This window comes from Syngnathus leptorhynchus, chromosome 20, assembly GCF_054491065.1.
Source record: "Syngnathus leptorhynchus isolate UIUO chromosome 20, UIUO_Slep, whole genome shotgun sequence".
Classification (NCBI taxonomy): Eukaryota; Metazoa; Chordata; class Actinopteri; order Syngnathiformes; family Syngnathidae; genus Syngnathus; species Syngnathus leptorhynchus.
The window spans coordinates 2,152,205-2,165,558 of NC_141214.1; the positions used below are offsets into that span (position 1 = coordinate 2,152,205).

At 44.5% G+C, this 13,354-nt stretch overlaps 1 protein-coding gene and 1 long non-coding RNA gene across 6 annotated transcripts in view; one reads left to right on the plus strand and one right to left on the minus strand.

The window, feature by feature from the left end:
* Window positions 1-2,857, plus strand: LOC147040764 (uncharacterized). The gene is made up of 2 exons (XR_015069229.1): window positions 1-105; window positions 925-2,857. It is a non-coding gene; the product is annotated as an uncharacterized LOC147040764 (long non-coding RNA).
* The window catches only part of LOC147040765 (focal adhesion kinase 1-like), a 24,538-nt gene continuing 13,950 nt past the window's right edge, over window positions 2,767-13,354 (minus strand). For 2 of the 5 annotated variants that reach the window (XM_085939949.1, XM_085939948.1), the window contains 24 exons: window positions 13,224-13,331; window positions 13,031-13,148; window positions 12,912-12,942; window positions 11,677-11,741; window positions 10,391-10,408; window positions 9,013-9,069; window positions 8,171-8,268; window positions 8,022-8,106; window positions 7,844-7,944; window positions 7,656-7,771; window positions 7,488-7,588; window positions 7,291-7,380; window positions 7,015-7,219; window positions 6,830-6,941; window positions 6,673-6,747; window positions 6,262-6,357; window positions 6,015-6,119; window positions 5,500-5,562; window positions 5,350-5,389; window positions 5,113-5,216; window positions 4,057-4,212; window positions 3,898-3,978; window positions 3,699-3,784; window positions 2,767-3,611 (listed from right to left, as the gene is read on the minus strand). In XM_085939949.1, coding sequence (XP_085796075.1) covers window positions 3,491-3,611; window positions 3,699-3,784; window positions 3,898-3,978; window positions 4,057-4,212; window positions 5,113-5,216; window positions 5,350-5,389; window positions 5,500-5,562; window positions 6,015-6,119; window positions 6,262-6,357; window positions 6,673-6,747; window positions 6,830-6,941; window positions 7,015-7,219; window positions 7,291-7,380; window positions 7,488-7,588; window positions 7,656-7,771; window positions 7,844-7,944; window positions 8,022-8,106; window positions 8,171-8,268; window positions 9,013-9,069; window positions 10,391-10,408; window positions 11,677-11,741; window positions 12,912-12,942; window positions 13,031-13,148; window positions 13,224-13,331 — 2,232 coding nt within the window. In that variant the 3' untranslated portion in view covers window positions 2,767-3,490. Of the gene's footprint in view, window positions 3,612-3,698; window positions 3,785-3,897; window positions 3,979-4,056; window positions 4,213-5,112; window positions 5,217-5,349; window positions 5,390-5,499; window positions 5,563-6,014; window positions 6,120-6,261; window positions 6,358-6,672; window positions 6,748-6,829; window positions 6,942-7,014; window positions 7,220-7,290; window positions 7,381-7,487; window positions 7,589-7,655; window positions 7,772-7,843; window positions 7,945-8,021; window positions 8,107-8,170; window positions 8,269-8,686; window positions 8,708-9,012; window positions 9,070-10,390; window positions 10,409-11,366; window positions 11,454-11,676; window positions 11,742-12,911; window positions 12,943-13,030; window positions 13,149-13,223; window positions 13,332-13,354 lie in introns of all 5 variants that reach the window. The other 3 variants (XM_085939952.1, XM_085939950.1, XM_085939951.1) reach the window with 3 other exon arrangements.

Consider the following 13,354-nt stretch of genomic DNA (forward strand, 5'->3'; position numbering starts at 1 on the left):
TGCAGTAATGGTCCGCCATTTTTCAAACGCGCACTTTATAATTGAACCTTCTCGCTTCCTGTCTGCATCTGGTTCAACAAGCAAGTTTCCCGATGACTATCTGCAGTAAGTTCGAGTTTGTATTTTAAACTTCAATGTCTATTTCGGGTATTTATGCACACAAGGAGCATCTTTTAGAATGCGTTATTTCTCGCGACGTCACTGCAAGCTGACTAAAATGTCAACAAAACAGCACCTAGCTGTCCGCCATCGTCTTGAATGTTTTGTGTGGTGTCCACGCACAAACTGTTTGCCTTGACGTGCATTTTGTTGGTCGCAAGTTGTGCAAGCCTTGCACAACTTGCGACCAACAAAAACAACAAAGGTAGTGAGTGCATGTTGCTTTTTTGTTTTCTACCAGTATGTTGCACGCGCCGCACCGCTGGTGGCGAGATTAGGGCTGAATATTGGCTCCACCTGCACAAGCTAAAGATTGAACATATTTTCTGTGCAGGTTTAAAAATACAAACTTCGCTCTTCATTTGACTATCAGGTATAGACATCACACTAAAAACTCATTTTTTTAGCTTTATTGGCGACTGCTTTGACAAAAGGCCATTAAGGGCCACTCGGAGCCACAATGACATTTAATAGATACATTATAAAAGATATACACATTTATTTCCAATTAAAAAAACTTCAGTTTAAATAAACTTTTGAAAGCATCCTGAAAAGAAAAACAAATTCCACCATTCTTTTCAAATATGATCTAAGTCTAAAACCATGTATTGGTGCCATATTGGTAACATATGATACGAGTCAATGAGAAAAATGTTAAGTTTAATTTACTCAGTGTGACAACTTGTGTTGTTGAAAAGTATCCTCAATTTTTGATGTGGTTGAAGTTGAGTTACTCATGGCTTCTGTTTTTTTGCTTCTTGACAGGATCGGGAGTTTGGGGCCCCCCACGGACGGAGCAGCCCAGCCGACAGCCTTGTGGAACATGCGGAATTGTCGGCAACCTGTAATTGGACACGTGATGTGAGTACAAGTGCACTTGCATTCACCTCTCCTGTCTCTTCTAATGGCACACAAGTGCCACCAGGGGAAAGGTGAGCACATGCAAACAGTTGACATCTCTCAGTGGGACAAAACCGAAGTGCCTCATCATCATCATCATCCTATACACACTTTTGGATGTGTTTCTCAATGACAGTGTTGGGAGTCAAAAATAAATATTTGACTAATATTCAACTCACTTAGTTTGCCTCGGTGTCATTGACAAACATGTCCAGAAGTGTGTGATGAAGATGAGGTGATATAGCTGGCACTGAGTTTTTGGCCCACCCAGTCAAAGAGGTCAGCTGTTTGCATGTGCTCACCTTCACCCTAGTGGTGCTTGTGGTATCACAACACTTGAGCTTATCAAGCACTTGAGCTGGAAGGCCTGTCATCAATGTTTATATGCAATTAGATTAGTCCCACACAAACATTGACGGCTCAAATGTTTTCAAACTGTTATTCTGATCAATAAATTGTTCAACTGGAATGCAAGTCATTGTGTTTTATGACCAAATCTGCTTGAAGTCTTTCATGCTTGGTGGTTTCTGCAGTGGCACTTAGGTTTTCCAAGGCGGTGTTTAGTCTGGAGGTGAGCGTTGGCCTTCTGTCAGTGCCATGGACACAAGTCTTTGACTGTTCTTCTCCATCTCAAATGACTCAAAGTGGCAGCAATTCAATTGCTTAACATATACTCAATTTATATTCTAAGTGGTCGAGCGGGTTAAGATTTTGCCTTAAAATCGAGTGATCGGGGTTTGAGAATCTGTTCTCTTCGTTAACGTTAAATAGAACGGGTCTCGAACCCCAGTCTCCCGAACACAAGCGTAATCATTATACCACTCGGCCACGAATTTTTTTCCGGATTTTTTTGTATTTCTAGTGCATGTTCAAAGTCATGGTCAAATACAAATTATTTTCAATTTTTTTAAGATCGTAGTTGGTCTTGTGGGTTAAGGTTTTACCTTGTGTTCGGGAGAACCGGGTTCGAGTCAGACACATTCTCCTGAGTATATAAATGTAAACATTACACCGAGCAGGACTCGAACTCCGGGTCTCCTGAACACCAGACCAAATCTTAAACGTTATGCTACTTGATCGTGAAAATTTTGATTTTTTTTTGGGAAAGTCTACCTTAGAATCAATGGGAGTGTTAAACGAAACAAATTGGATGTAAACGTCCCGCCTACAAGTTGGCCCAATGGTTTATCTCATTCGTGTGTGCCAATGGATTGGGAGTTCCCACTGTTTTGTCTTATGTTCGATTCTTATGCTTATACCATTTTTGGAGCTTCTCTGAACATTAGGTCTCCAGCACAAAAAGTTCATTTGATGATAAATGAAGGCATAGGAGCAACCTGTTTGTAACAGTGTCTTTATTTGTACATGATGTGAGTCTTCCCTGAGACAACATCAAAAGAACGTTTGTGAAAATGCATACATCCATTTGGGAATTTAACACGTTCAAACCGGCTGGTCCAACTTGCAGTCGCCATTCACCCAACAAATAATTTCACTCTGGTCTATTCACAGTATTGGAAAAGTTGTCAATTTGATTTGAAGTGTAAAAAGCAGGGTTAGGGGTAAGGGTCTGGGTTTAGGGTTAAGTGTGTGTGTGTGTGTGTGTGTGTGTGTGTGTGTGTGTGTGTGTGTGTGTGTGTGTGTGTGTGTGTGTGTGTGTGTGTGTGTGTGTGTGTGTGTGTGTGTGTGTGTGTGTGTGTGTGTGTGTGTGTGTGTGTGTGTGTGTGTGTGTGTGTGTGTGTGTGTGTGTGTGTGTGTGTGTGTGTGTGTGTGTGTGTGTGTGTGTGTGTGTATAAAATATATCGATTTTATATATATATATATATAAAATTATCACCACTTCATCTGCTTTCCAGTTCGCAATGTAGTAAACTCCTTCAAAACAATCCCTCAGGTATTAAATAGATTTTTTTTTATGTCATTAAAAAAATGGCTACTTTTGAAAATGTACAGGGTAATTGAAGAGTCACAATCTTTTAAAATACTCATTTTCTTAAATATATGAGAATTATTATTATTTTTTCTTTATTTTATATAATTTAATCTGTAATTAAATCTGGCCAGTTGCCAATTCCGCTTGGGCAAATGTTTAAATTTCAATTTAACTATAAGATGGAGTCCTTCCACATTCTGTAGTTTAGGTAACAAAAAAAAGAAGAAAAAAAAACAATAGATAAAATAAACTAAAAACAAACAAACTGAAAATTACAATAAATGAATAATTTATTATGTACTTGAAAGAAGAAGGGACATTTTACTTACTCTGTATTATTTTTAAAAATGTGAAATTTTTCTTAAAGAAAAAAAAAAATGACAAGAAGACACCAAAACATGGCGTCTACATTTTTTGCTGTCCAAGTCTCTGTCTCCATGGTGAGACCTCCATCTTGTCCCTGCATTTTTGGGCATCCCACACATCCTTCAGGATTCACTAATGTGTTCGCGTGATCATCTTGAGACGCGCCTGGTCGATGACATCCAGCAGGTTCTTGGCATCCACAGCGAGGGCGTGCGCCGCCATTAGCATCTGCTTTTTGTAATCCTTCTGCAAGCTGCAAACAAAGACGAGACGAGCGCCACATCAACACCAAGACAAAGGTGAGAAGGAAAAAAAAAAAAAAAGTCAGTACGGCGCTCACCTAGTCATAACGTACTGCTGCGCCAGCTTCATCTTGGCGATCAGCTCTGCCAGGTCAGAATTGAGCAGCTTCTGGGCCATCTCGATCTATGGCGGGTGAGATGATGTCCCATGATAATCAAATCAAGTTTATTTTAGTTGCTGACAAAGGTGACATCTGCATTCCAAGCTTTGGTTTTGTGGCAGCTGTGTGGTTTTACCTCTCGGTGGGTGCTTGCGGGTAGTACGGGAATGGTCTCATCCACAGTGGCCAGCAAAGTTCTCAACGCCAGACCCACTTCCTGCAAAACACACGCACATAACAGCTCAGCAAAAGTCTCTAAATGGCCCACGGAATATTGCGTTTGTGACCCGCTCACCTTGACCATGGGCACATACTCCTCGGGCGCCGCCGGCTGGATCCGGTTGGACATCTCAATAACAGACTTGACCAGCGCCGTCACGTTTTCGTACACTTTGTCGTCGGAGCGATCCAGGTTGGCCGTGGGGGGCGGGCTGATCTCCTGGGGCTGTAACTGCGCCAGATCAAGAAATAGATGAATAAAATGAAATGAGAGAAAGATGGGGTCGATGAAAGGAGATATAGCAGAGATGGATAATCATGTGGATAGATACAGATTTAGAGATAGATATACAGACATAGAGAACTATACACACTCTACATGATATATTTCCTACTACTATTGCTAGAACGAATACTGATTATGACTCCAGAAATAACAGTGGAACCTCCAATGTAAACCAAATAAAAATACACATATCACCCATGACATGACAACCCTTGGTGTTAGGCCTGGGGTTTCAGAGTAGGGTTAGGGTTTCAAATTAGGTTTAAAACTAGGGTTAGGCTTTCAACATAGATTTTAAACTAAAGTTAGGGTTTCATAGTAAGGTTTAACACTAGGGTTAGGGTTTCAAAGTAGGATTTAAAACTAGGGTTAGGGGTTCAAAGTAGGATTTAACCAGTCTTCCTCTTGTAATTTTCCATGGTAGTCATTATGCTTTCAGCTATTTACTAAGCTAAATTACTTTAGAATCTGCTTGGTAAAAACTAGAACATGTTTGAGTAGCCAGACACTTTTCCTTTGTGGCAATAAATTGAAAATTGTACCACTGTTGGAGGCCTTACATGATGGAGGGACAACCTTTTTCAAGGGCCCTAAAAGTATTTGGAGGTTCCACTGTTTTTGGCATCCTTCAATTATTCACCAAATGAGGCCCCGGACTACTGAATCACTACGCTAGGACGCACGGATCATCTTACCCTCCACGGCTATTTGGGGAGACATGGGGGGGGGGGGGGGGGGGTTGAGGAGAGAGCGAGGGACAACACGTTAGCCCAAATGCTGTTAGGCGTTAGCATGAGATGGCGGCGGCACCACACATTGGTCAACCTGTGAGCAGGACACGCGTACCTTCACGCCCTCATTGTAGCTATCGACGGGGCCGAGGCCGGACAGGTTGCTCAGGTGGGCGGGGGCTCCGGGCCGGGGAGGCTTCTTTGGTGGAGCCACGTGTTCTAAAAAACATCCAACAACAAAAAGAAAATAAATCAATATTACCATGCGTAGGAGGTCTGTGATTTGCTACTCGCAGTAGCAACTTAAACACGGGTGTGGCGAACTTCGCATAATTTATCTGCTTCTTCCTACCTGGTTTACCCACAGGCTGGTAGATATGCTGGCTTCCACCCTGCACAAAGAGGCAACGACACACACAAAACAGGTCAGGGAGGGGCAGGTTGAGCATTTTGTGGTCGTCAACTGAAGAAGAAACTTGCATATGGAAAGAGAAGCACTGACCGGCGCCTGGAGCGTGCCGTCCTCTCGTTCCATGCTCCCTCGGCTGTTCCTGGGCTCAGCCTTCTGGAGAAAAACAACAACTTCTATTAGATACTATGTTGCGCCAGAGGAGCAAAAAAAAAAAGGAAACAATGTGTCCCTGGTTCTGTCCCTTTGCTTCTGTACCATTGTGGTGAAGCATGCCTTGAAGAGTTGCATCCTGGGAGAAAAAGGAGTTTGAGAAAAAGAGTGGCGCTCATGTGGAGGGAGAGTAGAGAAAAGAAGTAGAGACGGATTTTAAGAGAAGAGAGGAAGTAGACGGCAGAAATAGGAATAAGGCGGGGTTTTTTTTCCAAAAGGAGGAGGAGCTGGTCAAGGAAAAGATCCCCTCTATTTTCCCTTCAATTCTTTCCATCCGCACCTCGTTCCTCGTTCGTCCCTAACCTCCTGCCAATCCCACTTCCCGTCTCATCGCTTAAACCGGACTAGTCGCAGCCTTGAATATTTCTATGAGAATGGTGGCGGGTTCACGTAACCATGAAGCTCTCCTCCTGCTCCAACCACCGCTGGTCGTCCTCCATCTGCTGCTGCTGCATCATAAGCCTCTCCTCCATGAGCGTTTGGCCTGCACACCCCGAGTCCTGCGAGAACAAAAAGTCCTTCAATACTTTGATTTCCTCAAATTGGCCCCGAAATAGACACCATGTCCCAATTAGTCACACGTAAAGCTGCTGTTATATTGCGGGGCCTGTGAGAATCTAAAAAGTGATGGCTTTACTATACCTCCATGTTGGCACTCCACATGGCTGTATGTTCTGGCTTGTGCTGGTTCCAAGAATCAGTCGCAGAGAAGCCGCCTCCTACGCCGTGTGCTGTCGGCTGAATGTGGACACAAAAGGGAAAGTTACAGAGCAAATATTAATCATAATATAAATCAATGCTTTAAAAAAAACTGCAAGATAGATCTTGCAGATGGGTTATTGATGAGTCGAGTTCAAATGTCCCGCTCCTTATATGGGTAGAAGAGCTCAGCACAAGAGGAAATGCCTGCAGTCTGCTTGGATTACTTGTGAGAAGTAGCTCACCAGTCACTACTGACATTATTGCAGTGCACTTGGAGGTCATGCTGATTGTGCAATTATTATTTTTTTTGGAAACAATAAGAACGATTGTATGTATGAGTGTGCTTTATACCTGGTAGTGGTTGTGTTGTGGGCTTGAGAAGTAGCCCTCACTGGAGCGAGGGCTAGGGTAGCCCGGCCGACTCGGCTGAAAACACAAATAAAACACACATTGGGTTGAATTCCGGAATAGAGTTGACAATGAAGCTAATCCATAAGACAAGTGTCACCTTTGGTGGCGCTTCATCAGAACCTCCCGAGTCCCAGGAAACTGTGACTTGTCTTCTCATCTCCATCCTCAGCCGCTCCTCTTGCTGCACCTTCTCCTCCTCCAGTATGGTGCTATTGAGCAAATCCAAAATTGGTCGGAATCATTCGGTACAGCGAACCCCGCATGCGCTGTAATCACGATTACCTGAGTTGCGTTTTGAGTTCGGTGAACCGCGGCCGCTTGCTCGGGTCGTACGACCAGCATTTGGTCATGAGGCTGTAAAGGGTGGGCGGGCACTGGTTCGGCATAGCCAGCCGTTCGCCGTTCTCGATGCGGCCGATCACGTCGTTGTTCTTCACCCCTTGGAAGGGCTTGATGCCGTACATCAGGATCTCCCACATGCAGACGCCTGCATGCACAGATCAGGAATAAACACAACAATCATAGGACGCCATTTTAGTCCTAAGCAGACAAGCTCACCAAACATCCAGACATCACTAGCGGAGGTGAATCTTCTGAAGTTGATCGACTCGGGAGCCATCCATTTGATAGGGAGTTTCCCTTTGGAGGCTGCAACCAGGGAGGATAAACGCTTCAGAAAGTGTCTCCACTAGATGGCAGTAAAGCACAACTAATTTTCTCAAGTGACAGACGGGTGAGCTGGTGATGATCATCACCTTTGTAGTAGGAGCTGTCCTCCATGTAGCGGGACAGACCAAAGTCCCCCAACATCACGCAGTCGATTGAAGACACCAACACGTTACGCGCGGCTATGTCCCTGAAGATGCACTCGTCAGTCGCAAATATGAAAAGTACGGACACCGGATGAAAGCAACTTGACTTACCTGTGCACAAAGCGTTTGCTCTCCAGATACGCCAGCGCAGTGCTGAGCTGGTAGGCAAACAGGATGAGTGTTGCCAAGTCCAGGCTGTACTTCCTCACCTGGAGGAAGGAACGCAGCTGTACGCAGGGAGAAAATAAAAAAAATCATGATGCATTCAATCACAGGAATATTGCATGATGTCAGCGGACCTCTCCAAGCGTGCACAGCTCCATGATGATCCACACCGGGTTCTCTGTGATCACGCCAATCAGCTTGACGATATGAGGGTGGTCAAACTGCCGCATAGTCACTGCAGGAGCACGTTTAGCACATTTCATCCGACGAGCGTGAACAAAACTGGATGGTTTCACTTAGTGGCAGCCTTACGCGCTTCTTGCAGGAACTTTTCCCTGACGCTGTCCGAAGTGCAGTTTTTGCACGTCTTGATGGCGACGGCCAACGCTGGCTTGTCCTGCGGAATAACATCTTGACACTCAAGCTCGTTCATCACACGGTTGGTTATTGCGTAAACGTACCGGGATGTTGTAGACTCCTTGGTGCACATCTCCAAACTGACCCTCTCCTATGCAGCAACCGAGCTCGATCCGGTCCCTCTGGATCTCGTAGTCCCGTGCTAAAAAGACGACATGAAGTGATGATGCAAATGATGAAAGAAATTATTTTTATTTTCCACATATTTATTGAATTTTTGCAATAATTAATGCACGAATGCATAAATAAAAATGTAATTAAACAAAATTGAAATAATTGTAATACTATTTTATGGAATACAAATAAACAGATATGTATGATAATCAATTTACTAACATGAATATTGGCTACTGTTAACAGTAGTCCAAAACATCATCACCCCCTATTGATTAATTGACTGTTAATTGAATGTCAATGAAAGGAATTTAATCAAACGATCAAAATATTAATAAGGGAGATGATTTGTGGCAAAGAAAATTTTATAGGCAGGCATTTGGAAGTTGGGCAGAATGAGACAGGTAAGTAAAGCTTTGAGGTGTTGTTGTTGTTTTTTTTTTTACCTTCCACTATTCCATAGGTCACTGCGTTGGCGATGGGTGGGTGCGGAAAGAAAAAAAGAAGACAGGGAGATGAAAAGCGGGAAAGAGGCAAGACAGCTCGGAAAACACGCATCCAAGCGAGTCACAGTCGGCGTACTTGGCGGTGGGGATGTCATGTCGCGTACACGCAGGCATGCAAAGAAAATATGGCAGATTTAAGTTTGCTTTCAAAGAAGAAGTAGAAGAGGGAGAAGGAGAGACTAAACACACGTCACCCTCCCTCCCGTTTGTTGTTTTGGCTTACAGGACAACCAAGAGAAGAGAGCCAACGGAAATTGTGCACTTACTGGAGGGCATCGTGTACGTGTCCTCTTCGTCCACTATTTCAGCGTAGTCATCGGTCTCTGTAATGAAAAACGAAACATGACTTGAAAAGTAAAAAAAAAATAAAAATAAGGCATGCACCTTTTTGAGGAAGTGCGGGAGCTTACTGAAAAAAGTCGCACTGTTTTGATAACTCCTGCCCAAAGCGACACCCATACAGCTTATCCTTCTCTTTCTTTCTCTCTCGCTCGCTCTCTAGTTACAAACACGCACACATCGAGACACACGCACGCACACAATTGGCTCGTGCGTCAGCTGAGCTCTTTGACAGCAGCTGGCGTTGCAGTGCGATGGCGGCGGAGAAATTAGGAAAAGGAGGCCAGCAAGAGTTCAAGCGGAGATAAACATAAATAAAAGAAGCAGCGGTCCAACAGAGATGTTTGTGAGAATCAAAAACAGAGAGAGGCAGAAGGAGGAGGAGGAGGAGAAAGAGGAGGAGGGAAAAAAAAGAGGAGGGCAGGATGGACGAAATCCATCCTAACCAGATGGTTGGTGTTTAAAATAAAATCAGGCTGCAGACTCAGCTGCTAGCAACACGAGTCGAACATCTGCTGTCCCATTCAGTGGACTCTCTGTGGGAACACCAGGAATCTGTTTCTTAAATTCCAGATTGACTCCAAATATTTGAGTAGCAACAAGCCAGGTGGGAGCTAGCGGGTCCGGCTCAATTAAAACACTGGGAGCCATTAAAGGACACGCGACTGACCTCTTGTAATTAAATATGAGAGGTATGAAAATACGAGAGGTTAAAAAAAAATAAGAAAAAGCCGCATCATTCATATTTCATCACAAGCTGGTTTACATTGCTTATGGTTTATCTAACAATAAAACATTCCAGTCATGGAGAAACAAAACAAGACTTGGCTTTTCAAATTCCAGTCTCTCTTTAGTGTGTGTGTTTGCCCATTATAGCCAGGAATGCATCGCTTGAAACCAGCAAACCTCTCCCTCGCCATGACTTTGTGCAAGAATATATGTCAGTCCACGTGTGCATGTTTGCTTGTGGAGAGAGAGAGAGAGAGAGAGAGAGAGAGAGAGAGAGAGAGAGAGAGAGAGAGAGAGAGAGAGAGAGAGAGAGAGAGAGAGAGAGAGAGCGAGATTCTCTTGAAGAGAAACATCCCATAGTTGCTGTGGTGGTGTCCTTGGTTTTAGTAGCAAAGCATATCATTGAAAATCATCCGTAACTGGTTGAAAATGAGGCCGTTCTAGTTTTGGCCATTCTACACACAGTTCATCACGCTATTTTTGAAAAAGAACACGTGTGTAACGGTGGCCTGGACCCACAGCACACTTGTATAGGCGACATGAAATAAGGAACAACAGAGAGATTAATCACTTTACCATCCCCACTAAGATCTTCTGCAGGGTCCGGGAGAGCATGCAAAAGCAGAGGAGGAGGAGGAAGAGACAAAGAAAGAAAGCAGAGGTTAGTCGTGTCACAAAATGGCCGCAAAGCCAAACACGCAGGCAGTTAGTTAAAGCGTCAATAAATGCGCTAACAAAGCGGCCGCACGCAAGACAGTGGTGGGAAGACGCCACACCGTGTCGTCTGCGGCCACTTCTAAATGTTTGTGGAAATGGCTGAGGTGAACGCTCAAATTCCAGTGGCGGATGTCAAACAGACACAATTGCCTCGGAATCCGCCCCAAAAAACGGCACACTTCGAAATTCTGTCGAAGAGATGAGTGGAAGCTACAAACGAGAGGCGGGAGCACATTTTCACAATGAGGTGTCCTAATACTTTTGATCATTTGTCAAATTTGACTCATTCAATTCGAACCCTTCTTCACCGACTGCTAATGCGTGAAGCTGAAATCACAAACGTGAAAATGCGCTTCGCCTGCGTGTCAAATTGGAAGCCGCCAGCTGAGAACGTTGGGAAAAAGTTCTGCGGCTGCCGTCCAGATGAATGGCTCACTGCACCGAGCTGCGGCTGTCGCCTCGGCCGACGTTAATCGCAAAGAGTCTTCTTTCCTGGCCGCAAATTCAGCTCTGTCGCTTTAAATCAATTGCTTAAAAACATGGATAAAATATTGAATTTGGAACTCAGCAAATTAAATGTGACCTCAGAGTTGAGGCATGTGCTGAACTCATCATTTCACGGTGCTGCTGCGCTCCAAATGTTAGAGTCAGACTGTCGTGAAAGCAAAGCGTCATTATTTTGTAAACATTTAAAAAGCACAAGGAAAGGGAGTTTATTAACAAAGCAGATTTTAGCCTCGCTCATACACAACCAACCCCATTCAACATTATGACTTTGGTTAGTTCACTTTTATTCTAAATTAGCATGATCTGATGATCTTATCGCAAGGAATACCATTGGGTGGTGAATCAGAACAGAAGACAAAAGGGAGGAGGAAACGCCGCGCCTTGGCTGGCTTGGGAGGAGTCGACGGCATCGGGTCTTCGGCCAATAAGAGGACAAAAGAGAGGTGGGCGGAGGTGACGGCGTGAGTGGAAGACGGACAGAGCGCAGAAAGGGGCCGAACGCGGAGGTAAACAAACAGGACGAAGAAGACAAGACAGGAACAGTGAGAGAAAAAACAGATGTTGGAGGAAATGGAAAGAGCAGAGCAGTCACTAGGAAAGTTGTGATAGCGCCAGCTCGGCGGCGTTCCCTGACTTACCTGAAACCGAGATGGTTCTCACTCCGCTCTTGACCGCCTCCAACTTCTTCTCATGATTAGACAACCTACAAATAGAAACGTGTTCAAAGTCCAGCAATTATCTCTGCCTTTTTGTGGTGGCCCGCGGAAGGGGAGAGTGAAGGCCAAGAAAAAGAGGAGGAGACTTGCACAAGCGGAAACTATTTGGCTGCCAAACTTATCTCCTTATTTGACCAGCAAGAGAAAGGTACATGCATAAAAAAAAAAAAAAAAAACAGAGGTGAAGCCAGAGTTTAAACCTGGATACCGCAACTAAGGGATATACACAAACTTACAAGTGTATCAGCCTTATTTACTCAACTGCAGATGGTCGAGGGCTTTATTGAAAGAACCTTAAACAATGTTGTCGGTAGTTTATGTCAAGTGAAAAACAATATTGGCGGGAATTGGTAGGAATTGTCGAATCATGTTGCTCCCTGGATTGTAAACACTCAAGTTCACAACATTCTAGCGTGACCACAAAATAGAATATACTGGAACTGAGGTAATTACAGTTACCCACTTCTATTCGGGAGAAGAAAAAAAAGAAGGACTTGTCGACTTTAAGACACGTTTAAAGACGTATTTCTATGATGTGGCCTTTAATTAACCTCTCCCCGACCCCACTCCCCCCACCCCTCCCCGGCTGGGGAGGTGGTTAGGTGACACCCATGCTGACGATGGCTATCTAGATTCTCGTGGACCAATTCAGCATGAGGGAACTGCAGTGGAATACCCTCCTGGAGGACACTGCCCGGACAATCGAAGGCACCTCCGACAGCTCTTGGCTTTGGCCTGGGCATCCACTTTTTGATTTCCATATGATGTATTTTATGTGCCCTCTTTGCATCCATTGCAGCCTGGTGATCCTGAAAGGGGGATCCTTCCATCTGTGGTCCCTTCTCAAGGTTTCTCATTTTTCCCCTGGTAGGGGTTTTTGAGTTTTTCCTTGCCCTTTTGGGAGCCTAAGATCAGGGGATGCTTTGAGAATTATTGTCAATTGATTGTCTATGTGAAGCCCTTAGAGACTGCTTGTGATTTAGGGCTATACAAATAAACTTGACTTGACTTGGGGTGGGGGTTTATTTGTTCAAGTGAAGGATACACCTGGAGGCCACTATTTTAGGAAATACAGTAAGCCTGAGCCTAGAATTACCAAAATAACAAAGGAGTGAAGCTGAGGTTCAACAAAACTTCACATTTGGAATGGCACTTACTTTGGAAGGGAAGGTAGCGCTCTCTCCCCCTCTAGAGGACAAACGCAAGAACAACATGAGCTTGCTCCAGATCATAATCACCATCACAGCATGATGGTAAAATATAAATATGTACCTACCTTTCTGTACCCTGACAATGAAAGAGCGCGTTTCAATGGAGATGAGCCGACAGTAGCCGTCAATCAGGTCGGCCAAATTCTCCGCCATGGTCAGCGAGGCGGTCGTGACGGTGAGAGGCTACGCACGCATGCGCACGCACAGGTTGCTCATTATGGATTCAGCTGACCAAAACTCAAGAGCGTGTCAGTGTACCTCGGCGGCTCCTGCGACATTGACTTGTAGCATTCCTTTCCGGTCCTTCTCCTCCATGGCCGAGTACTGGATGGACTGCACTTGGGTGAAGTTAGCCAGATGGGTTGGCTGTAGAAAGGAAAACCGAAACC